The 25,739-nt window shown below is 43.9% G+C and overlaps 1 protein-coding gene across 2 annotated transcripts in view; it reads left to right on the forward strand.

The window, feature by feature from the left end:
* Nucleotides 1–25,739, forward strand: part of MYZAP (myocardial zonula adherens protein) — a 118,787-nt gene that overhangs the window by 15,304 nt on the left and 77,744 nt on the right. For both annotated transcript variants that reach the window (XM_046654635.1, XM_046654634.1), the window contains exons 3-7: nucleotides 9,780–9,935; nucleotides 13,449–13,541; nucleotides 17,428–17,541; nucleotides 20,621–20,773; nucleotides 24,984–25,109. In XM_046654635.1, coding sequence (XP_046510591.1) covers nucleotides 9,780–9,935; nucleotides 13,449–13,541; nucleotides 17,428–17,541; nucleotides 20,621–20,773; nucleotides 24,984–25,109 — 642 coding nt within the window. The remainder of the gene's footprint in view (nucleotides 1–9,779; nucleotides 9,936–13,448; nucleotides 13,542–17,427; nucleotides 17,542–20,620; nucleotides 20,774–24,983; nucleotides 25,110–25,739) is intronic.

Raw genomic sequence — 25,739 nt, forward strand, 5'->3', positions numbered from 1 at the left:
GACATCGTAGCCCACAAAATTGCAAGGTGCCAAGAACTCTGGATGACCCTCCCTGGTGAGATGACTCTGGTCCATTTGGAGGGAGTTTGCCACGTGCAAAGGCCGGGGGATGGGAGCTGGCTCAGATTTGAAAGCAGGAAGATATAAATGGCTTATTGGCTTCTGATGAAGCAAAGCTTCTCGGAGAATTTCCAGGGCCCTGTTAGAACTGCAGCCGACTGAGGGCAGGGCTGGGCCTTATTCTTTGACACGATCATAGAAGATGCTTAGTGTGTTTTGAGGACGTGGGATGCTACGGGACAGCTGGCCACACATAGCTGCCACTGCCAGTTGGGCCATTCTTCTGTGCACTGTTCCCAAATCACTGGGGAGAGGAATTACTCACATTGGAGGGGTGTGGCAAATGGTATATTTGGCCCAGCATCATGATGGTGTGTTTGGAGGCTTCTGGAGGCAATTACAACAGAGGCAGCGTCTTTTTCTGGAGTCATGGGTTCCTGGGGTGGATATGGGAGGCTTCCTGCTCCTTTTAGTCTTTCTCTTACAGAAGATGTCAACTGCCTGAGACTGCTTTCTGCAGGCCACAGATGAGCTCCCAAACATTTAGTTTCTCTGCTGCCCAGTTTCCTCGTCTTTAAAGCAGGCACAATAATACCTGGTTGCAATGAGTAAATGAGCTAATATAGGCAAAGGACCCCCCACGGTGTCCAGTTTGTAATGGTGATCAGAGAGGCAGTGACTAAATGCCAAATCACTTCCCTTTGAATGCCAAACCCAGTGCCCCTTGTTCTTCGCTTTTCTCCCTTGGACCCTCCTGGAGTCATTCCCCTTCCTGAAATTGCCTCTCCTCCTCCCCCTTGGGCTGTGCCTGCTGCATCTCTTTTTGATGTTATTATGTCCTCTATAAATCGGAGCATCCTCTGCTCATACCCCCAGGCCTTGCCTCCTGTCTCTGCACAGACCTTACCTGAGAGCACTCATCCTTATTCGACTTAGAGCCGGCTGTCTGGGGAGGGTACTTACCCCACATGTCAGCTCTGCTCTGCTCCTGAGCCCTGTCCTACGCAGGGCCATGCCACTTTTCAGTGTTGTCTACATGGTAGTATTTTTACATACAGAATACAGATATTTTATTAGTCTCTTACCATTATTTTAATATTTAAAAATATAAAATTTGGATCATTTACGTGAACAGATAGACCCAGAAAGTTCTAGGCTGCATTAAAATTTTGAGCAGAACATAGGTACCCTATCAGAACAAGGACCCCCAGCATCTTGCATCCCATCTCCTGATTGCCAGTGTACTTGTTCATCAGTGTGTTTCTCTCAGGGCCAGTTGGGTCCCATCTGCTTCCAGGGACCCTGATGGAGATAGCTTGGAAGTGGGGCAGAGACACTGGGGGGAACACGAGGAGAGTGTGTGAGAGCTTGAGGGGAGGGGCGGGGGGGCGGGCATGTGCCCTTCACTGGAGTCTGATTCCCAGAGCAGATTCCCTCTGCTCCACTCACCTGATTTCCTCCAGAGCTAAACCCCTTCTCTCCTAGAGCCTGACCCCTCCTTCTCTAGGATAATTCATTTTTACCAGAACCTTCTTCCTCAAACAAGCTACCTGAGAGATTCAGTCCTGGGTCTTCGCCCTCTCTCCGATGAAATAGCAAATGAGGACAAAGGGTAGAAGAAGATGATGATCATATCTCTCCTTTTGATTAAAATAACTGTAAGAAAGTAAATGGCAAAATATCAGTATTTTGATGTGGTTCAGTGTGGCACCCCTGGTTGGGCTGCAGGACTCAGACCCTCTTGGCTAGTTGGCTCCTCTTGGGTGAGACTACTCAGCCAACTCAATAGTACCTCCTTTTTTTTTTTCTGTTGGTCTGCCCTCACTGGACAGGTTCACTTATTATCTCCCAAACACGTGGCACTTATTGTCTCCTCAGAACCCTTGCTAAGGCCCTCGCCCATGCCTGGAGTCTCTCCCCAGCCGTCTCGCAGTTTATCGCAGTTTATCCGAGTCTTCCCTGTCTCTCAAGGCCTTGCTGAAGGCCTGCTTCCCCCGAGACCTTCCCTGACTGCCCCATGCCTCGGTGATCATCCCCTCTGAACTGCAGCCTACCCAGGCTCCCCCGCCACGTGGTCCCCAGCCAGCTGCTGCTAAGCACTCCACATATGCGTGCACACATATTGCTGCAAAATTTGCGTACCCCATATACTTATGCATCTAAACAGACCCATAGAAATGAGGGGGTGTCTTTTTCTTTGTCTCCCTAGAGCCTTGCTCTCTGCCTCGCACATGGTAGGCACTTAGTGAATGACTGTTGGTTATGATGCCTCTGTTTCGTGTTGGTTTCCTAGGGTGGCCATAACAAAGGACCACAAACTGGGTGGCTCAAACCACACAAATTTATTGTCTCATCACTTTGGAGGCTAGAAGACTGGGATTAAGGTGTCAGCAGGGCCCATGGTCTCTCTGAGGGCTCCAGGGAAGAACCCTGCCTTTCCTCTTCCAGCTTCTCGTGGCTCTGGGCAATCCTTGGCTTGTGGCAGCATCACTCCCGTCTTCACATGGCATTCTCCCAGTGTGTGTATTTGTCCCTGGATCCAAATTTTCTGCTGTTGATGTATAAAGATGTATATAAGATTAGGGCCTGTTAGAGCCAGTCATATAGGATTAGGGCCTACTCTGATGTCCTCATTTTAATTTGATCCTCTCTCTAAATAAGGCCAAATTTTGAGGCACTGGGGGTTAAGACTCCAACATATCTTTATTTACAGGACACAATTCAACCCATAACAAGTTTCTTTATAGACTATCACCTTAAACTGTGTTAATAACTCAGATGAATTAGCCATGGACTTTTATTTATATACTAAAAACCATTACTAATATGGGAGGGGAAATACTAATTAATTTCTGAGCACAAATTTCATGTTGAGAAGTTGATAAGTGTGGAATATAATGTTCATAAAATTGTTGAACATTAAAATTAAAATTGGTAGTAGATAATTTTGAAATTAAACCCCTGTAATTTTCAAAGAACTTCATGAACATATGTATCCATTTTCCTATCCAAATCTATATGCAATGTATTCTTAGGTGCACGTGCGCTAAGAAACAGAACCAACACCAGCTATTATAGATGTATCATATTGAATTGGGGTCTTACCGCATAGTTGAACTTTAGAGAATATGATCTGAGCTGTGCTGATTCTGAGTCTGTGTGATGGTGAAATCTTTTGTAAATCGACAAAGTAGTCTGAAGTGGAAAATATTTTCAATAGCTATTAACATCCTGCCATCACAGGGGGCCTTTAGTCCCCTGTGTTTTTAAGAAAGCTGTTTCTCTCTAGGCCTTTGAGAACTCTGAGTGAGAGAGAATAGATTCATGTGTATATATGAAAAGTCAGGAACTTTCATAGCCCAGTGAAATGTTTTGAAGGAGGAAACCCTTGCCATTCTGTTTAATGGTCTCCTTTCCATTAAAAGCCCTGGATGAATAAGCCTGCTGAGTTCTTGTCCTTGGCGTGACTGTTTATACAACATCATGGGCTGTTGCCAGGTGCGGAGTGTGCTGCCATGATTCAGAGCAGGACTGGGTGAGAGTGCGCAGGACTCTGTACCTCTCAGAGATAGCTGCCCGGGAAGGATGGGAAGAGGCCTGGCTTCTAGTCCTGGCTCCCTCACTGACCTGTCACGTTATCTCTAGAGGCCTCAGTTTCCTCTTCTAACAAATGGAAATGTTAGTCTAGAGCCAGCTTTTTCCCCAATTTCTTTAGCTGTGGAACTCTTTATTCAAACGAATGTATATGTGAAAGCACCATGGGTAAACCAGTGGAAGTGCAGTGGCTCTGGTTTCAGAGAAGGTCAGGGCTGTGTGGGCTGCCCTAGCCGTCTCCGTCCACCCCTCTGCCCACAGCCTTATCAGGTCCTGAGGAGGGGCTGGGATATTGTTCACGATCCCACTGGACTGCACAGCTCTGTTCCATTTTCCTAACCTCCTGAGACTTTGTGATGCTCTCTCCGTGAAGAGAAACCAAGGCCAGTTTAGGGGTGAGCATCTAACTGTCAGAGCAAATCTGATGACTGTGTTGGGGATAGAAGAAAAACCCAAGAGGAGAGCAGTGGACAGACAGACAGAAGCATCCACACAAACATGTAGAGTTTAGTAGGAACCGAGATACTCAGAAATGTAAAGATACTATACCACTAATAATAATAGAATCTACCAGTATGCCCAGCAGCATACTAGGTGTTTTATGTCTATTACTCCACATGTTCCTTAGAACGACCTTGTGAAATTGGTGGTTATCCCCATTTTGCTGTTCGGCACCCTGAAGCCCAGGGAAGTAAATAACTTGCACAGGGCCATGCAGCTAATACATGGTGGATTTGCAATTCCAATTCAGGTCTGTGACTCAGCTCTGTTGCCATGGGAAGGTCAACTTGCACAGTTCTCCTATCAGGGGAGGTCTGTTGAGGATATTTACATTTTATCAGTCAAGGTTATCTAAGGTGTGTGCTGTACTCCCTCTGGGTTCCAGAAGAGCAGTTCCTGATTTTTTTCCCCAGACATTCTTCTCTTTTTCTGTGGGGTTGTTAGGCCTAAGCAGCTCTTGTCTGCTTAGAAGCTGAAAAGCAGTATTTTTAAGAAGTTACCTCCCTCTGCTTGGGATACTGTCATTAGAACTACACTCTCTTTGGGTTTTCTGCTTGGCTAGAAGTTTTTCTTCTCCTTCTCATCTTTAGGTATTCAAAGTGATCAGTCTTTTCCCAAGCGTGAGTTTATTTAAAAAGTGGTCTTTATTCAGTCTGTGAGGAAGACAGAAATAACAGATGTGTTAATAAGCCAAAGTTTCCATTTCTCTGAGGAGACGAGGCTGCCCATCACCTTTCTGTTTTTCTCCCAGGCTGTGGAAAGGCCCTTTACACTCAGCTGTAACATTCACTTTGTCACAAGAAGGCAAAACAATGTCAAGTGTGAGTAATGACCAGGGACCAGTAATTTGCTAAGATGGACACACAGGTCAGACAGGTCAGAGCACATTCCTGAAAGTGACGTCCTCGTCCTGCTTGTGAGATGGATAGGATGCCCAGGGGCCCAGCGCTCAGCTGCTGCCCTCTGGCTGGAAGAAGAGGTCCAAAGCAAGAAGTTTTGGAAATAACTTGGCTTCTAGTTTGCAAGTCATTCAATTCATGTTATGGTCCATCTAAGTCATATTGGCAGCTGGATGTGTGACCAGCTGCCCATCCTGGCCTCTGGGGCCAGGGGCTGGCCGTGGCAGTTTACCACTGTCAGTTTGGATTTATGTTGAACTGGGTTTCTGCTGTTATTCCCTGAGAGCCCTTCCTGACCAAGGGATTTTCTTCTTTGCACAGATCCGTCCTCAGTGTCTAGCATGACCAGATACTCCAAATATTCCGTAATAGACCCAATTCCAAAATTCCATCTTTCTTCCTTCCTTTTGAACGTATTTGTTGAGCGTCTGTTTATGCTGATTATCGCGGATAGAGCAGTGAACACAGCGGACACAGTCTCTGCCCCATAGAGCTTATTTTAAGATCATGTATTCTGATTTAGAGTTGGAAAAATATATAGTCACCTACCACTGCCTCGTATGCTAACTCTCCAAGGGCTGCAAAACCCTCATGGCAGGAATTTAGGCTGAGTTGCTGTTCTGCAGTTTTTCCTTCTTTCTGAGGCACTTGCCGCTAAATATATCTTTAGGGAAACAGCCGCAGCGTAAGCCTGTAAGTAAATTTTAAGTGAGGAGTCCCTCGCTGGGAACAGCTTAACTGAGAGATTCTGTATAGGTTTTACTGACTATGCCTGTTGTTAATTCTGTTGCATTTCACTCAGGGACTATGGGATGCCCTTTCAGTGGGTCATCTCCTTTTCCTTTCCTTGGCAATAACTTTCTTTTCATTCTATGCATTTATCAGGGCTTTTGTTTGCAAGGTGTTTTCCCTGGTATTGTTTCATGCCTAGGAGCCTTTTAAAGGCCTAGTGTACATTTTTAAAAAATTTTATTTTTTTAATGCCAAGCAGCATTATGAAGAAGTTTTAAAAAAACTTTTAATTATGGAGAATTTCAAACATATACAAAAGGAGACTGAATCAAGTGATGACTCATTGACCCTTCACCCAGCCCCAACCACCCTCAAGCCATGGTCAGTCCTGCCCGTCCACACCCACTTCCTCTACCCTGTACCCTAGATGTCATAAGTATTTAGGCATGTTTCTCTAAAAGATAAAGACTATCTCTTAATATAATCACCATGCTGTTATCATGCCTAAAAAATAATGTTTATCTTATTGGGAGATGTTCTAAAGCATATGAGAAGAGAAAAATTCAGCCACACAATGCCAAACGTATCGGCTCTTCTCTTTTTTTCCTGTGTTCTCTAGTTTTTGAACAGAAGTGTACTGACATTTTGTAAAAATGATAGCTGTCTCGGTTCCTTTGCACCGCTTCTGGACATGGAGTTTCTGATCAGGGCAAACAGCAGCTCCCTACCCCTCCATCTAAGAGGAACAAAGCTTGGTCTCTTCAGCTGGATCATATGTACATACTGGGGTAATTCCCCAGACCCTCTGCCAACTTCTCAAGCTCCTATTCATTCAGCAAATATTCATTGAGAAACTCATTGCCTGTCCATCACTGTTAGATGCCGGGGATTTTAGTGGAAGAGAAGACAAGGCCCTGGACTTCTTAGAACTTCTGTTGATAGGGGAGCAGACCTTACATGTAAAAGGATACTAATAATCACTCCATTGTGGTTGTGGTTAGTGCTGTAGAGACTTAACCAGTCTGAAGGCTCAGTGAAGACTCCCTTAAGGGAGGGGCATTTCAGCCCAGCAGTGGGCACTGCAGGCAGAGGGAATAGCCTGGGAAATGCCCTAAGGCAGGAAGGAGGTGGGCTGAGAAAGGAACAGAAAGGAGGCAGTGAGGCTGGAAGGGGATGGGGGGTGAGGGGGAGATGGAGCGCAGGAGAGAAGAGCCTTCCCTTCCCAGACCCACCTCTTCCCAGTGGCCCTGGACCCGATGGGCCAGGCTCTTGGCTTCCTGGCCCCTGAGGTCTGGGCTGCCATATGGAGATGTGAGTTCCAGTTCCTCTCCCCGACTCTCTGCTATTTTGAAGGCATTGTAGTCAAGGAAAGAGCCTACATCTGGAGAGACGCAGACAGGCAGTCCTATGCTGCCACCTTGAAAGAACTAATAATAGTTACACAGTAGGGTGAGTGTGAGGATTAAAGAAAATATTGTGTGATAAAATGGCTAGACAGCAAATATTTTTCCCCTTCTCTTTCTTAATAAACACTCCTTCCCTTACCCTGTCACAGCCCAGCAGCTCCTCTTGCTGCCTCGGGAATCCCCTCCTTGTGGAGTGGCCCACACTGATGGCCCTGCTCCTGGGCACAGTCCTGTGCTGGGCCCTTCCTTGTGAGTCTTTCATTCAGACCCTAACTTTTTGATAATTTTTTAGTTTTAGTTTTTTGAAAATTGGAATAAAAATTATTAATGCAGAAATAATACCTGTGTTTTTGCCAAAAAAAAAAAAAATTCAGCGTGTGAAAGAGCATATAGGAAAAACTGAAATTCCATTTTACTGAGGAAACTGGCGTGAACAGTTTGCATTCCATGTTTCTAGATGTATACACACAAACACATTTTTAAAACATAAAATGGGAATATGAAAATTACTGTTTTTCACTTAATGGATCTTTGATATCTTTCCATATGCGTAACGTTTAGATCCACGACCTGGAGGGCAGTGTTTCACAGAGCTCGTTGTCCTTGGTGTTATTAGTGTTTTCCTCCATCGGTGGTGGTCCTCATCTCCCTGAGTGGCAGGGACTCAGGGTCCTCTGTATCCGGGTACCTGAGCCTTTTCCTGCACGCCAGTCCACCTGTGAAAGTCTTTGCTTTGCAGAAATGCATTCACCCAAGCCTTGCATGGTCATCAGCTTGTTTTTCAGGAACTGGGTGGAGTTGTGACTGAAAGAGCATGTGTTTGTTTCCTGGTATGTGGGGAGTTTCATTAGAGCTTTTCCTCTTCCTAATAAATGTCTGGTAAATCAGGGATATTTCCTCCCAGCTTCTCCCTTCTCCGAGAGCCATGTAACAGCCCAGTCACCTAAACTTAGGTACAAGTTTTGAGAGTTGAATCAGTGCCTGTGGGAGCCAACTGTGAGGGACTCAAGTGGAAGCATTTTCTGGAAGCAAATGCAGCCCCTCACTGCCCATCGCTTCCCAAGTATGTGCAGAAGGGTGGGAAGCAATGGCTGTTTTGTTTCCTTACTTAAAAAAAAAGCTAACGTTGTAAACAGAAAAACAGTACAAAAGGGTATGAAGGAAAAATTGGAAGTCATCTTGTTCTCTAGCACCCCTGCCCTACCCTGAAGTCCCCTCCTTAGAGGTCATTACTATTAATAATTTGTCATGTATCCTTCTAGACTTTCCTTTGCTTTTATAAATTTTGAATGAGTGGGAACCATAAAGTATTTATTATTCTGCCACAAATGAGTGATTTTAAAATGCAAATTATAGTTTTGTATGTCAAAAATATTTTGCGAGTGCTTGGAAGAAATTTATGCAAAGGGTTTAAAAACTGTGGGAGAGCAGAGTTGCTGTTATGGATTTCAGGCTCCTGTACTGGGATGCCCGTGGTATCAGGCCCAGGGAAAATTGGGCAGAGGCCGGTTTGTCTATGAAGTCTCAGTCCCTGGTCTGAATTTTTTTCTTGCCCCTTCCCTTCTGTGTTGTGGAGGCCCCTACTCTGTCCCCCTCCATCTCACAAAGCCTGCAGAGTGGGAAGATGTACTTAGTGTCAGACGGAATTGGGCTCGGATCTACATGTGTGACTATAAGCAAGTTACTTACCCTCTCTGAGCTTCAGTTTCCTCAGCTTTAAAGTAGAGAGGACATCACTAGGTCGCGGAGTGGTTGTGAAGATTAAAAGTGCTAAGGAACATTTCCAGCTTATAGTAGGTGCTAACCAAGTGGTAATTTCCTTCTGCTTCTTGAGCCTTTGTTCTATAAAGGCGTGTTCAGATTTGGACATGGTCCCCCTTCCCAAGGGTATTTGCATTTCAGTACTGATCACAACTTTAACTGAAGGAATTTAGGAGCAGGAAGATTCTTTTGGAGACATGTCACACTGCCTCTACCTGGCTTTTCAGAAATATTTTACGAATGGTCACAACAGGTCGTGTACTCACCCCACTTCCTTTCCTCAGAGCTGGCTCCAGGCTCAGTCCGAAACATAGAGGACAATTTGGCTGCCAGGTGGCTGCCCACATTCTTCTGAGTATCTCAACCTCATGCATTTCAGGCCACATCTTTAGTGATGAGGTCGAAGGCATACAGAGAACAGATCTAAGGGAAAAACAGCCGTACCAAGAATGTGAGAGTTCAGACACTTGCTCTTGTTATCAGGGACAACACAAGTCCATCTGGCACCTTTGTGAGAACTGGAAAAAGGCAGCCCCTCTGGGAAGATGGGGCTCTGCAGGTGCACTCCTAGGTGGGTCATGGGGCTTTGGTAGACATTACAGAAAGATGCTCTTCCTCCACTGTAAGTAGGCTCTGCCTATGCCAGGTGCAACTGGGTGAGCAGAGACCAGGCTGGGTTTCTGCCGGCCTCTCTTCCTGCTGCCAGGCACCTCAGTGCTGGGTACCACCTGCCTAGCCATATACAGGGGGCCCATTATTACAGCTGTTTCCACAAGGCCTTTATTAAGGAGCCATTATTCTTTTCTCTTTTCCTACCTTCTTTTAGTATCCTGACCTAAGCAATGGAGAACCGGCCAGGAAACTTCCTCAGGGCGTTGTCTATGGAGTGGTGCGAAGGTCAGATCAAAATCAGCAGAAGGAAATGGTGGTGTATGGGTGGTCCACCAATCAGCTGAAAGAAGAGATGAACTACATCAAAGATGTGAGTCATTTAAAGATTTCTTTTTCTGGTTTATACGCTTTTTGTAGCATGTAAGAGGGTGGAGTTGGAAGCATTGATGTGAATGTCATAAGGTATTTTCGAAGAATTCTTAGCGTTATCATTTTGGATAGAAATGTTTCTACATATCTTCATCATAATGTTAAGAACACAGATGTAATTCTGCAATGAGAGATAGACTGAACTTCTGCATGTTACTAAGTAAGGAGATTCAGGAGACCAAATGACTTCCTTCTTCTGTTTATGATACACGGTTTTGCTTAAGTGGTTTTGCTTATTACACTGGACACTCCTAATGCATGAATTTGGACAGCTGTAGAAATCTGGATGCATTTGACTGCAAGTAATAGAAAAGCCAACTCAAAAAGGAAATTTGTCTCGTATGGGGATAAGTCTAGGGGTAGGTGGGCTCCAGGCAGAGCACATCCAGGCTCCAGTTCCACTTCTCTGAATTTCTCTTGGTTCTGTCCTCCTTCAGCTTCAGGCTCATGGCATCATCTGAAAATACGATGGTGTCTGGAGGAAGAAGAGAGGCCGCTCCTCTCTGGTTACTTTTTAGAGACCCTCCATTAGTCTTCTCCCTCTGTCTCATTGGCCGGGACTGAGTCACGTGCTCAAATCTGTCACTGGCAAGGGGAATGGGGTGACTATGACTGGTTCACTTGGCTTGAAATGGATGCTGGGAAGTCAGCCACAATAGATTTTGTCCAACCCAGGCCAATTAATGCCATTTCTTTGTATTTAATATTAATGTTTCTTGTCTTTTTAACTACATGCTCTTTTGAGAAAATTTGGAAAATACAAAAATGTATGAAGAAGAAAACAAAATCACCCATGATTCTACCATGCAACCAGAGCAGTTGTTAATATTTTGCAGCATTTCCCTCTAAATTTTTCATTTCTTTTTATCTATCTACCTACCTGCCTGCCATCTATGTATCTATCTAGCTACATTTTTTTTTTTGGTTCTTTTGGTCTCCCTAGATTGACCAATGACCCTGTTGACCAAACTAGAGTGATTATTAGATAGGAAATGAGCTTCTCTGACACTGAGGGGCCCCAAACACTGACCTGTGGACTAGGAAGTGCTGGTAGGAAGCAGGGGCAGAGTGGGGCAGTGAAGTACCCCAAGGACCTTGGCTCAAGGTCAAGCTCTGTGTTTGCCCAGCCAAACATTTGCTCTTTCTGGGCTTGTTTTCTTATGTATAGAGTGTGTAGATTGTGACTCTGAGGTCAAAACCTCCAGCTCTGTGACTCCATTTTATTCGGTGGGTTTGTAGATAGGACAGAAAGTCATATTGTCAGCTTTTGCATGGGTTTTTGAAAAGAACATCTCTTTTCAAATATCAAAAATAATAAATGCATTGACTAACTTCTTCAATGTGTCTTGAAAGATTTGGATACTTGTATAATTATAAGAAGTAAAAAATAATCGTGTTTTGATTAAAAAATAATAATTGCTTAACAGAGAAAATGAAGAAAAGCCAAAAAAGCTACACACAAACACAAATGCTCAGGATATGTGTCAAATCCCCAGTCATCCTACCCTCCAAATATAGTTTTTTAACCATTCAGTGTATCTCATTCCTAATTTTCTTGTATAGGAGTAGCTTGAATATTCCTAGTTTCCTGTGTTTTTCTCATGAAAATACTTAGTCCTTCCTCATTTATATGCCCCAGGTAACATGGCACTGCTGCAGACATAAACCTTCTAAGCAGAGTGGAGAGTTGCAAATTGCCCAAGACAAAGAAAGCAGGTTCGGGCTCGTCAGGAATCAGGAATGACATGTGCCCAGGTCATAGGAGTGGTTCTGACCTGAATTACCAACCTCCACTGGGATCTGCAACTTAAAATTAATTTCCAGGTCCCACGTCTTCTAGCTGGCTTCAAATCCATCCCTGGCCTGCTCATTCCTAAGCGTGTTGATGGTATTGTTTGTCCTCTCTCGCTGTTGGTGACTCTGGCCCAGTTGGTGTCCTGCAGTGTTTGCCACCCAGCTCGAGATTCCGCTCACTCCCCACTGGTGAGCAGCACGGGAGTCAACTCAGGGCCGTGGACGAAAGCCATTCTGCCTGCCCAGAATGACAAGTTGTGCTTTTGGCCTCATTTTCCAGAAGTGTTTGTAGTTAATGGCAGGAAAGCAGACTCTGCTATTAGAATTCATCTGGGGAAGGCTTAGCATGTTGACTCACCCTGCCCACCCCAGAAATCTCCACCAATATCCAGTCACCCCTAATAAACATGCTGCCTAATTTAAACCAATGTGCTAGCTCTACAAATACAGTTTCAAAATTAACTCCTTCCCTGCTGTCCCCAACATGCCTCCTGTCGTTCTATCCAGCTGCTGCCTTTGAGCCCTTCCTGTAGCAGAAGTTCCGGAGCTCCCTGGAGAGGGCGCCCTTGAGACTTCCTGTTCTGTTTGAGGATCCCTGAGCTCTTTGTCCATCCTAAGGGCACAGAAGAAGGGAGGAGGCAGGGACTGCTTGGGAGATTTTTTGTTTTTATTTAAAACAATTTTAAGGCCCTGTTACTCCTCTGGAAGTGCTAATATAGAGAGAGTAACTTAAACAGTGTTTGTGTAAACAGGTGTTCGGGGATCACCTTGACTGTGGTTATATTTCGTGTCTTGTGTATTCTTGGTGAGTACTGAGGACCTGACTTCCAAAGTTATGGGCTCTCTGGGCCCGGAGTTCCCTGCCTTACATTCCAGACTTTGGATTGCTCTTTGGCAGTCAGAGCAGGTAGGAAAAATTAGAAGTTGCTTTTGCTTTTTGGTTTTTTGGTCCTCTTAGGCACATGTTTACAGTCAACTTGTTAAATGTTTTCTACTTACAAAAATGTGTGATAAGGGGGCCGGCCCAGTGACATAGCAGTTAGTTCGTGCGCTCCACTTTAGCGGCCTGGGGTTTGCTGGTTCAGATCCCGGGCACGGACCTATGTACCACTCATCAAGCCATGCTGTGGCAGGCGTCTCACATATGAAATAGAGGAAGATAGGCATAGATGTTAGCCCAGGGCCAATCTTCCTTAGCTAAAAGAGGAAGATGGGCACAGATGTTAGCTCAGGGCCAATCTTCCTTAGCTAAAAGAGGAAGATGGGCACAGATGTTAGCCCAGGGCCAATCTTCCTCAAAAAAAAAGAAAAAAGTGTGATAGGAAAAGGGGCAACTCTTGCCTGAATGTGATTTGAGCATGATAGGTGAATTTCAACAAACTAGTTTTTCTTCCAAGCTTATTATTTGGATAATTAATATTTATTAATAATTACACTTATATATAATAATATGTATTTATTGTTAGCATTATTATTTGGATAATTCCCTTGGCTTCTAATTACAAATCAGGACTGATCTTCTCTCTTAAGTTCTCAAATTGTGCTGTTGTTAAGTTGTTTTTTGTGGGACCCTTCTCTTATTAGGTTTCTTGGAGGTTTTGGAAATTTCACATGAAAACGTTATAGCTTGATCTCTAACTAGCATCTTTGTGGGCCGCAGGTGAGAGCCACTTTGGAAAAAGTAAGGAAGCGAATGTACGGAGACTATGATGAAATGAGACGGAAGATTCGACAGCTCACCCAGGAACTGTCTGTAAGTCAATAGCTCAGTGACTTGGAAATATGGAGCGATGGTAGGGCTTAGAACTCCCTCTCAGTGGCTAGTGCCTAAAGATATTTGAATTTATGATATTCTTTACGAATGGAATTGTATTTTAAATGCACTAAGGGAATTTTATCACAGAATGAAGTTTATTATTTTGTGGCAAGAGTAATCTTTACATTGAAAGCATCCCTCCAAAGTCAGGAACAAGACCAGGAAGCCAGCTGTCACCGTGATTATTTAACACTGTGCCTAAGATCCTAGCCATTGGAATTAAACAAGAGATAAATTTATGGTTATAAAAACTGTACAGGTGGAGGTACAACTATCACTGTTTACAAACTATATGATTGTATACCGAGGGACCCAAGCGAATCAATGACAAGTACTGTTACAAACAGAAGAATTCTGTAAGGTGGCAGGGTGAAAAACTAATAGATGTAAAGAGATTTCAGTATCAAAAAACAATCGTTACAGCAACAAAAAACTACCAGATATCTAGGAGTAAACTTTAACAAGTGGAAAGATGTACCATGTGCTTAAAGAAATCATAAGGTGTCAGCACTATCCAAGTTAATCTACAAGTTTAATATAATCCAATAGAATACCAACAGATTTTTATTTTATGTTGTTTTTGTACAACTAGACGATTCAAGGTATACAGAAATAAATAGGACAAGTTGGGGGCAGTTCTGGAGGAAAAAGCAATGTGGGAGATTAGCCTTATTGCTATTACTACAAACTGAAAAAGCCTTAGAGATTAAAACAGCATAGTATTGGCACACAAATAAACAGACATCAATGAAAAAAAAGCCCAGAAATGTACCGCAATATATGACAAATATAGCATCTCAAATAAAGGGAGAATATGGGCTAGTCAGTATGTGCTGTTGGTACAATTTATATGCTGTTGAGATAGACTTATACCTGGATAAATTCCAAATAGATCAAAGACTTAAGTGCTAAAAATGAGACTTAAAAGGGCCAGAAAAAAATGTGTGAATTCTTTTATACTTTTGAGGTAGGGAAGGCCTTTTCTTACTATGACACGCAATCTTAAAACCACAAAAGAAAGGGTTGATAACCTTGACTACATTAAGTGAAAAACTAGTGCTGGCAAAAACACCAAAGTCAAAGTTATATGACAAACTGGGAGAAATTATTTGCATTCATACCATAGATAATAGGCTAATTTTCTGAGTAGTTAAAGAGCTCCCACAAATCAAGAAGAAAAAGGCCACAACTCATAAAAATAGGCAAAATATTTGTAACAGGTAATTTATAGTAAAGGAAAGAAGAAGAGCTCTTCAGTGTATGACGAGATGCTCTGCCTCACTCTCAGTAAGAGAAATTCATATTAAAATCATCCTGAGATGTCATTTGTGTCCAGTAGACAAGCAAAACTGCAAGAATGGGGCAAGACACTGGACTGGCAGTGCTGTGGAAAAACAGGCAGATTGCTTTTAGAGTATAATTTTTTATACTGTTAGGGAGAGCAATTTGGCGCTACCTACCAAAATTACAAATGCCTCTATCCTTTGACTCAGCACTTCTATCCTAAGAATTTATTCTATAAACTCTCATGTATGTGAAATGACATATGTATGAACTTAGTGATTGTGGCCCAATATTACTATTGTTTGTAATAGTAAAAGATTGGAAACCTAAATGTCCATTAAGAAGGGGAAAGTAAAATAAATTATATCTCTACAATAGAATATACAGAATTATCTTTTAAAAAAGAAAGAATAAAAAGAGTGAATAACCCCTTCACAAATATATGGAAGGATTTCAAAGAGACAGAGTAGATGGTGAAAAAAGCAAGATGCATAATGTGCTATCATTTATGTAAAACAGGAGGAGAAATAAATATATCTAGATTGCTTTGTGTGTGCGCAGAAGTCCCCAGAAGGATCATCACGACAGTAGTTAACAGTGGTTCCTAACTGAGGGGAAAGGTGGGCAGCTGTGATAACTGAGCAGATGGACAGGATTGAAGGGGAGATTTATTTTAGTCTGTACCTTTTATACTTTTTCAGTGTTTGAACTATGCAAATGTATTACCTACTCAAAAATCTAAGAAAAAATAGCCTTCCTCTGCTTTAGTCAAGCTAATACTGGTGGGTAAAATGTTTTAAAAAAATATTTGTGATTAATAATTTGGAAGAAAAAGTCCATGCATGTATGACCTACCTGCCATGAAGAGCTACCATCTGCAGGAGAGAAGCGCAGTTACAGGAGTCGTTCGTGCGTTAGAGTTTGGTTTACGGCTGGGCTGTGAGATAATCTGCTAAAGTAAGACCTCCTGCCTTGATTATGAGGGTGGGGGCATCTAAACACATCCACCTGGCTCATTCTCACTGGCACGTAGGAAGAGGTTTGTGAAATTCTCACCTACCTGTGGGAATTCTCTCTGCCATAATTCTCTCTGCCACACAGCTGACAGACACTAACGACTGTAATTAAAGCCAAAGGATTAGATTTGCAGTGGATGCTTAACATGTCTCTGCCCTTTGCTTTCCATTGTCATCTCGGGCACACCCTCATTTTTGCAGGCTTGAACTGTCACCAGGAGCTCAGGCTCTCTGCCTACAGTCTCCTCCTCCAGGCCACACCACACACTGCAGCCAGATTGATTGCTAAATTGCTGCTGTATGAACACGCCCCTGAACAAGAACATTCCACATGCTCCTGGTCCTGGCCTCCTGTTCCAGCTCTCTCCCCTGCCCAGAGTGCACCCCTGCACTGTCATGCCTTCTGCTTTCTGTGACTCCCACAGGCCACCCAGAGGTCCACCCTGGAGCCTTCCCAGGACTCTTAACCTGAGTTCTGCTGCCTCCCTGGCTCTCTGTATCCAGCCTTTCTTTAAAGTCTAGCTTAAGACTGGCCTCTGATGGAACTCAAACATGTCCATCACACACATCCAACAAAGACAACCCAACAGCAGCAGCAGCCACAAAACAACTCTTGAGAATTGGGTGAGCCCAAAGTATATTCTTTCTGTAGTAAGTAGAAAGAGCAAGATGGCACAAGAAGCTATTCTGGCTGGGTTCTGGTTCTAGCTGTGCCACTTCTTAGCTGTTTGTGTGCAAATCTGTTTAACTTCTCTGATTCCGTTTCCTCCCCACAAAGACAAATGTCCTGGCTGCCGCACAGTGTTGTTGAGAGGAGTGAGTGAGGCCCGGTGAGTGAATGTGTGAATGCTATCCAAAGGAGAAGTATTCTTGTCTTTGTACTCTCTGGTGACGTGGATCAAGGCTGCCCCAGGGAGAGAAGCCCAAGGTGTCCTGGCCTACATGCTGATCTATATGACCCGATTCATATCTAAAGTTATACGACCACACAGTAACCAGACCCCACCTGCACTGATACTATTTTAATGACTTTTTACATCATCTTTCCTTTGTCTAGTAAAAATAAGTCATGTACCCATGCCATATAAATTTAGCCCTTCACTGCTCATGGGTCCTGTCCCCATACCTGCAGCCCGTCACTGCCCATGGGTCCTGTCCCCATGCCTGCAGCCCTTCACTGCCCATGGATACTGTCCTCATGCCTGCACCTCTTCACTGCCCATGGGTCCTCTCCCCGTGCCTGCAGCCCTTCACTGTCCATGGGTCCTGTCCCCATGCTATTCTCTGAATAAAGGAGCACTACTATCAGACCTTGAGAGTCCAAGAAATCTTTCTTTCAACTCTGGTTCGCCGAGCCCACATCATCTGGGTCATGCAGATGTCAGGTTTTTAATGTAAAGCTTTACTTGAAATATCGTTGAAGTGGATGTGTATCAGGAGAAAGTTCCAAGTTCCAGCATAATTAAAGATGTTTTGGGTGCGTATGGATTGGTTTTGTGTGACTGTCTCCTCAATCTATCCAGGTTTCACAGGCTCAGCAGGACTATCTAGAGAATCACATCCAAACACAGTCGTCAGCCCTGGATAGTTTTAATGCCATGAACTCAGCTTTGGCGTCGGATTCCATTGACCTGCAGGTATTCATCTGCTCGCTGGTTAGACTGGGTGACCCCATCGCAGTACACGCAAGCTTAACCAAGAGTGGGCCCCGCACCTGTGTGGAAAAGTCAGTCACAGAATGGCCTCAGCCCATTATTCAGAATCCTTTCAGCATAGCCACAGTAAAAGCTGTGCCAGGAAGATGGGGACAGAAGTTGAAGGAAGTGCTTTCAAGCTGAGACTCTAAACCTCTGAGGTGCAGCTGTTTTTGCCCTCATTAAAATGAGAGTTTAGATCCTGAGTTCAGTGCTGGAGATGTCTCTTGCTGCACTAGATACCCAAGTGATCTTAAGTGTCAGTGCCTAAAACAGCAGATCAGTCCCCGCTCCCTGTAGCCCGTGTTATGGGAAGTTCCACCCAATCACAGAAAAGACATACTTAACCAAAGTCCGTCTGTATTCATTCATGCCAATAACTCCCAAGGGCTGTTAAACACTTTTTCCTAATTGAGAAATTATTTTGCATTAAAAGAAATTGTGTGCATTCTAAAGAGTATTTTGTAGTACCAGACAGGGAAGCAGAAAGACTCAGGATCCTACATGTGTGCACATGTGTGTTGTCTACCCACTTCAGGGGGCTCGCTCTCTTGATTAATTTGATTTTCTGGGAGCTAACCATGAAAATGCTGCCCACTGTTACTCTTCCAACTGCGGCCCCATCTAAGATGCAAATTAACTTGAAAATGTTCAAAACAATTGTCATGTTCATTAGAAACAGCTTCCCTTGGCTTTAGTTTCCAAATATGCAAACAATAGTTTCTGCCCCTCCTCCAACTTTATTTGGCTCTTATCTTTTTACCCTCCTCTTAAAAGTTCCACAAGCTATTTTGAATCCTTTCTGGTTCTATATAAATAATTTATTAGATAAGCAAACAAATTTTCATGTTGCGATTATCTTCTTCCCCTGGAACCTAATATTCTCTAATAATAGCTGTTGTGGCAGGAGAGCCAACTGCAAAGTGAGGCCACTGTCCCACAGTGGGCCTTGGTGGGTGTATGTTTAGATTTGTCTGGGAGGCCCATTTCTGGTGGGCCTCTGGGTCCCACCCTTTCCTGGCTCTACTCAGTGCATGCCAGTTTTCCCCTGGCCTCAGGCCAAGGCCTACTTTGGGTCTGGTTTGGTCAGCTGCCTTTGTTTTCCCTTCCTCCTGCCTTCAAGGGGGCTCGCCAAGGCTCCCTTCCACTCGCTCTTGGACACATTCTCATTCCTGGCCAGCAGGAAGTGCTGTACCCCACTTGAATTCAGACCTGGTTGGTATCTGGGTTTTCCTTCCCATCATACTTCTGATTTGTCACCCTGTTGATGCTCCAGGCATTCACTTCTGAGGTCAGCTGTTAGAACAAGTTCAGCCCTAACCCAGGTACCCTGACTGATTCCTAGGTATGGTCTAGTCTCTTAGACCAGGGCACACAGAGTAGCCTCATAGTAAAAGATTAAAAATCATTGTTAAAAAAAAAAAAATAGGAAGAAAAGAAAGGCGCCGTCTCATGGGCAGGAAGCTCAGCTGAGTGTGAGGATAGTTGGTTTCTTGTTTCTGTATGGCCCCAGCCTCTTCCGTTGTCCAGTCTACCCCATTTTCATTATTACCGACAGGGAGAACAGGCCCTTGGTTAGATTTCATAGAATGTCAGAGCTGGAAAGAACTGCTGAGACGATCTCTAATCCCCTTGTTTTATGGGTAAAGAAACTGAGGCCAATAGAGAGAAATGACTTGAACAAAGTGCCTACCTAGTAGCAGAGCCAGGACTAGAACCCTGGTCTCTTGGTCCAGATGCAGGTTCATGAGCACAAGAGCAGCATCTGTAAAGCCAGGGGCGCTTGCACAGGGCGTGGTTGGACTGTGTGGTTTCTAAAGCCCCTTGCAGCTCCAGTGTTCTGTGACTCCGTGCTTCCAAATGGCTTCTGCATTTTCTTTAATATCTATTTACCACCATCGAAAATCCTTTCTCCAATTCAAGTAGGTTTAGGAAAGAGGCTTATTATCCAAAGTGGAGGCTGTGGAGTTGAGGAATCTTCAGAAACTGATCATCTACAAAGAGGACAAAGGTGTTAGAAGGTGTATCCAACACCAGAGTTTCCACATCTCCTGATTTAAAGTTGTAAATGGTGTAGGGAGGTGGTGGAAGGTGCCTATAACCCAGTGTCCAGTGGTAGGAATTCTGGGGTTTTGGAAGCCATTTCTCTGTAAGGAGAGCCAACCAAGTAGAACTCGAAGCATTAAATAGCAACAGTATTAATTTAAACATTCTTGTTCTAGTGGGTGGCCTGGAGCAATAATCAACAGGCTTTCAACACTTGTCAGGCACTTGTCTGAGTCAACTAACCCTGTTCCCTGGTGTTCCTTCATCAAGGCCCTTCTCTGCCTAAGGGAGGACGGTGAAGCGTTTACAGGCATTATAGTAACCTCAGCCATGTTAACGCTGTCCTGGCAGGCAGTCTAGAAGTACGGAAGTGACAGCCCCTTTAAGAAAAAAGAGGAATATCTCCATTATAAAAAACACATATTTTATTTTCTGATCTCATTGTGGAAATTTGGAAAACATGCAAAACACAAAGAAGAAAATAACTATCGTCTATAATCCTATCATGTAGTGAAAACCATTATTTGGATTTTGGTGAATTTCCTCCTAGTCTTTTTCCTGTGAATAGACACATTTGAACAAATGCCTATACTTTTTTTTTTCCCAATGGGATTCTTCTCTATGTACTGTTTTCAAACCCATTTTTTCCATATGAAATGATGTTTTATGAACATTTTTCCTTGGAAAGACTACATTTGAAACCATTTCCATCCATCCTAAGCAGGATCAAGTGGTGTTGGCAGCAGCTGTAGGGTATGATGGGGGGGCTCCCTGGCCCACCCAACCACAGGGCAGCAGGCCGTTTGACCACTGTGGGGGGCTCTCAGTTGCTCAAACACCAGGATCCCAGGCTTGCAGCTCCTGTGGGCTGACATCTGCCTTAGTGGGTAATGACAAAGGGATGTCCCAGTGGATGACTCTGACCATGTTTCCTCACACCACCAGATCTGATTTCATTTTATTTTCACCCCAACAGAAAACCCTTGTGGATGTTACTTTGGAAAATAGTGACATCAAGGATCAAATCAGAAATTTGCAGCAGACGTATGAAGCATCCATGGACAAGCTTCGGGAAAAGCAGAGGCAGTTAGAGGTGGCGCAAGTGGAGAACAAGCTGCTGAGGATGAAGGTAAAGTATAGGAGCCGAGATGTCCTGCTAACTTTTCTGTTCTTTCATTTTCCTCTCTCCCCTCCCATCTTCACCTCTTCCATTTCCTTTTCTCTGTTCTTGGTTGGATTCTCTCACCCTTTGGTGGCCAATTCCATAGGGCTTTACCTGAAGGCACTGAGGAGGTTCCTCTGTTTACGACTGTTGGTCCAGATTGGGGGTGCCCCATGAATACCCCCACTGGGGACTCCTGCCTTGGGCCCCAGTGGCTGAGACAATCATCATGGCCCTGCCCTTATGATCTATGAGAGTACTGGGGATGCCCACAGGTCTGGGCCTTCAGAAGCTTCACTGTTCAGATTTTCTCTGAGGCCCAAGCTCTTTCTATCTGGTTTGATAATAAAGAGCTGAGGGGCATGCAGGAAGAAAATGATGGGTGACCAAGGGCTCTGGGCAACGTCCCTCTTGCCCACCAGGCTGTGTTTATCCTTCAACTGGGCTTCTAATGCCCTAGAGGTGTTAGTGCCCCTCCCAAATTTGAAATATGAATAGATTTCCTATGCAGTGGCAGGAGCAGACCCACACATGGCTCATAGAAGTCACTCAACAAATTATTTCCTGAATGAATTTGTTTTTATTTGTCTGTCATTTTCAAATTCGTTCAATACAGCCTTAGGCTATCCTAGAGGGGAGCGCCTTGTGGGTAGTGTATCTGTAAAATTTATTGCTCCAACCAGAATTTATTTGGGAGTGAAAAGTGATGCTATTAAGAATTTAGTTAGGGAAACAAATTGGGATATGTGGTCCCCTCCCTACGGGCTGCCTCAGATGGGGAGGCGGGGCTGCTACACTGCACTGGGCCATCTCTGTGATTGTCATCCCACAGGGTTGTGCCATCACTTTCCGAGTGGCCAAACACAACCACCCTGGAGAGGGGAGAGGAAGGGACCAGAGAACTATAGAGTAGACCAGCTCCTCTTTGCTTTCACTTTGAACTCTTCTCTTTACTACTTCATATATTGTATTTCTGAGCTAGAGTTACTTTGAAAAAAAGGAGTTGCTGAAAAAGTCTGAAATTAATGTTTTGAGTCTTTTCCTCGGTGTAGGAGATTTATCCAGTCACTCATCCACAAACATGTATTGAGTGTCTACTATACGTGCCTTCCTGTGCATTCCTGTTTGTCCTGGGGTGGTATGGCATCAGGGCTCTGGGGACGTCATTGGGCAGTTTGGCATCTGGCTGCTTCCATGGAGACCAAGCCTCTAAATCCAACCTACAATTGCCTGTTTTAGAGATGAATTGCTTTGCTTAACTCCTTCCATCCCCCCCCCCCCCCAAAAGTTACAGGACTCAAGAGTATTTCACATGACCTGGATGCAGAGTAAACAGATCTCAAAGGACGGAGCTCTTTCTAGAAGTCTGTGTTTGCAGTGGAAATGGAGTGCAAGATGCATTGGGACTCTCTCAGCTGATGATAATCTCCGTTCAGGATTTTCCTTTTTGTGGCTTCTTGGTACCAAAACCTGCCCAGTGATGAGAGGGGAGAGTTAGAGGGCATCAAGAGAGACTTCTGTCAAATCTTTGGAGTAAACATCATGTAACCTATTGAGGTTGAGGTACACTTCGCTTATCTAGAGGTTCCATATCCGGCAAACTCTGCTCTCTGGAACAAGCAACAAGCTAGAAGGAAGGGACACAAACAAAACTTTAGCAGCATACAATCAATGGTGTGAAGTTCACAGGCAAAGGCAGGACCTGGGGCAGAAAGGAGACACCAGCCACCTGCAGCCTAAGCCCTGCCCGCCCACAGCTCTACTGACTTTTTCTCATCCCCTAAGCTGGGCCTGCACAAGCCACTAGGAGTCCCCCGCTAGTGTTCCCCAAACCAGGTAGGAATGTTTCCAGATGCAACGTTTGGGAAAGCACAAAGGTTTGGGAAGGATGGGCCCAGATTTCTTCTATGAGCTTAAGTCTTTCCTAGAGACTGGCCAGTGCAACTAATGGGACACCCTCACCTCCATGTGGGCAACTTCTCCTCAAAGACCTCCCTGCTTTTCTGACATAAAATTTTCTTAAAGTAATGTAGGCACATAGGGGAGGGGGATACCAAACAACGTGAAGGGTAAACTAGAAAATATGCTTGCACCATTTTACCTTCCCGCCAGCCATGTAAGAAGATTCTGACTTCTCCAGCTCCTCTCCAACACTGTTACCATCTGTCTCAGTGATTATAGCCGGCCTCATGAGTGTGAAGTGCTGTCTCATTGTGGTTTTGCATTTCCCTGATAACTAATGATGTTTAGCATCGTTTCTTTTGCTTATAGGTCATTTGCATGTCTTCTTTGGAGTATCTGTCAGATTCTTTGCCCATTTTTAAATTGGGTTATTTATATTTTATTATTGAGTTTTAAAAATTTTTTATATATTCTGGATACAAGTTATGAGATATGTGATTTGCAAACATTTTCTCCCACTCTCTGAGGGTTGTCTTTTCACTTTCTTGATGGTATCCTTTGAAGCACAGAGTTTTTAATATTGAATATTGATGAAGTCTAATTTATCTATTTTTTGTCACCTGTGCTTTTGGTGTCATTTCTAAGAAGCCATTGCCTAATCAAAAGTCACAAAGATTTGCTTTAGTTTTTCTTCTAAGACTTTTATAGTTTTAGCTTTTATATTTAGGCCTTTGATCCATTTTGAGTTAATTATTGTACATGATGGGTTAGGAGTCCAACTTCATTCTTTTGCATGTGGCCAATCTAACACCATTTGTTGAAAAGACTATTCTTTTCCCATTGAATGGTCTTGGTAGATAATTTTTTGATATTTAGTTTTTTATAGCAGGTACATTATTTACATAGTTTCAAAGTCAACCTACAAAACAAAGTATATTCAGAAATAGAATTGTCTATATCTATAAAATCTCCTTTCCTCTCCTACCCCCTCCTTCCTCCTGTAGATAACCTTTTTATTTTTTAATTTTATAGTTTGTCTTACTCTGACCCAATTCTAGTAACGTAGTGATCTTATTTTTCAGCCCATAGCAGAATACAGTAGTTCCCTCTTAGCCACAGTTTTGCTTTCTGCAGTTTCAGTTACCTGTGGTCAACTGGTGTCCAAAAGTATTAAATGGAAAATTCCAGAAATAAACAATTCATAAATTTTAAATTGCACGTTGTTCTGGGTAGCATGATGAAATCTCGTGTGGTCCCGTTCCATCCTGCCCGAGACTTGAGTCATCCTTTTGTCCAGTGTATCCAGGCTGTGTATGCTACCTGCCCATCTTGTTTATCAGATCGACTGTCACAGTACTGCAGTGCTTGTGTTCAGTAACTCCTATTTTACTTAATAATGACCCCAAAGTGCAAGAGTAGTGATGCTGGCAATTCGGATATGCCAAAGGGAAGCCGTAAAGTGCTTTCTTTAAGTGAAAAGGTGAAAGTTTTCAACTTAATAAGGAAAGAAAAAAAATCATATGCTGAGGTTGCTAAGATCTATGATAACTTTATTACAGTATACTGTTGTAATTATTCTATTTTATGATTAGTTGTTAATCTCTTACTGTACTAATTTATAAGTTAAACTTTGTCATAGGTATGTATGTATAGGAAAAAACATAGCACAGGCAGGGTTTGGTACTCTCTGTGGTTTCAGGCATCCACTGGGGCTTTGAGCATCTCTCCCGAGGATAAGGGGGACTACTGGACTCAGGAATTAAAAAAGCATATCCTTCTGAGGCCAATTAGAGTGTAGATATATTAACCAGAGAAAAATTTTTGGTAAAACTGATAGACTAAAAGACAATAAAATGTCAGGATCTAAAGGACATTAGACAGGAAAAATCAGTGAAGAAAGGGGTTAGTAAGACAGTGGAGCATGATGCATTTTAGAGAGAATTCAATTTAAAAATAGCTAAATTTGAGGGACAGGTTGATACTTAGAGAGGTATGTTTCCACTTTTTGAAAAATCCACTCCCGGGGAGCACCTTTTCCTGATAATGCCAAATCAATTCACGTGAGGTGTTGCTTTTTATTTCTTTGTGCCTGCTTACTGCTTTCCCGTCTTCCTTCTGTCCCTTTCCCCTTTAGTTCCTGTGCCTCCATCTGCTGTGGAGCTGTGGTCAATGGGTTCACTTCTCTGTGTGTCCACAGGGGACAGATACAGAGTGAAAGGTACTGATTCCCCCGGAACCTGCACAAGCCGTAGCTCTGAAATGAGTCTCTTTGCAGGTGGAATCGTCCCAAGAAGCCAACGCCGAGGTGATGAGAGAGATGACCAAGAAGCTGTACAGCCAGTACGAAGAGAAGCTGCACGAAGAGCAGCAGAAGCACAATGCTGAGAAAGAGGCTCTGCTGGTGTGTATGTCGCAGCTGCCAATAGGATAACGGAGGGTTTTTGGTTCATTATTGTTGGTGAAGATTAGATAGTAGGGTTTCTGCCTGGAGGTGAGTTAGTGGACTCTGACATGGGTGAGGGGTCAAGGAATATATTCCGTTGCTCCCTCACTCCCCTTCCCCCTCACTCCTTTCCTTTATTCATCCCCCTCCTTGCTTGGAATGTCCCCAGTCTCCATCTCTCAGTACACCCCTTTCTCTAGCTAATCTGACCATCTGCCAGCATCCAAGCAGATCCTGGGCTTGCCTGCAGCTGTGCCCTTCCTCACTCCATGTGCTCCTCTCGACCTGAAATCTCCTCCTCCTCTGTCCTTGATCTTCCTGGGGCTCCCTAAAAGCCTTGAAAACGCCCCCCTCTCCGTGACTGAAGCCTTTCCCATTTGCACAGCGAGAAGAGTCCTCTGACCTTGGGAAGCCCACTCTCTCTGCTCTTTGCTGTGGCGTTCTCTTGTACCTAATATTAGAGGTGGGCAGTATGTCTCACATCTTGGCTTCTGTAGGACAGCATAAGTTCCTCAAAGGTGGGGACTCCATGTTGCCCCTCTGCTGTGTCCTTACAGGCTTCACAAAGGGGCTGAATTCTTGACTGAG

This window comes from Equus quagga, chromosome 2 (genome assembly GCF_021613505.1).
Source record: "Equus quagga isolate Etosha38 chromosome 2, UCLA_HA_Equagga_1.0, whole genome shotgun sequence".
In the NCBI taxonomy this organism is placed as follows: Eukaryota; Metazoa; Chordata; class Mammalia; order Perissodactyla; family Equidae; genus Equus; species Equus quagga.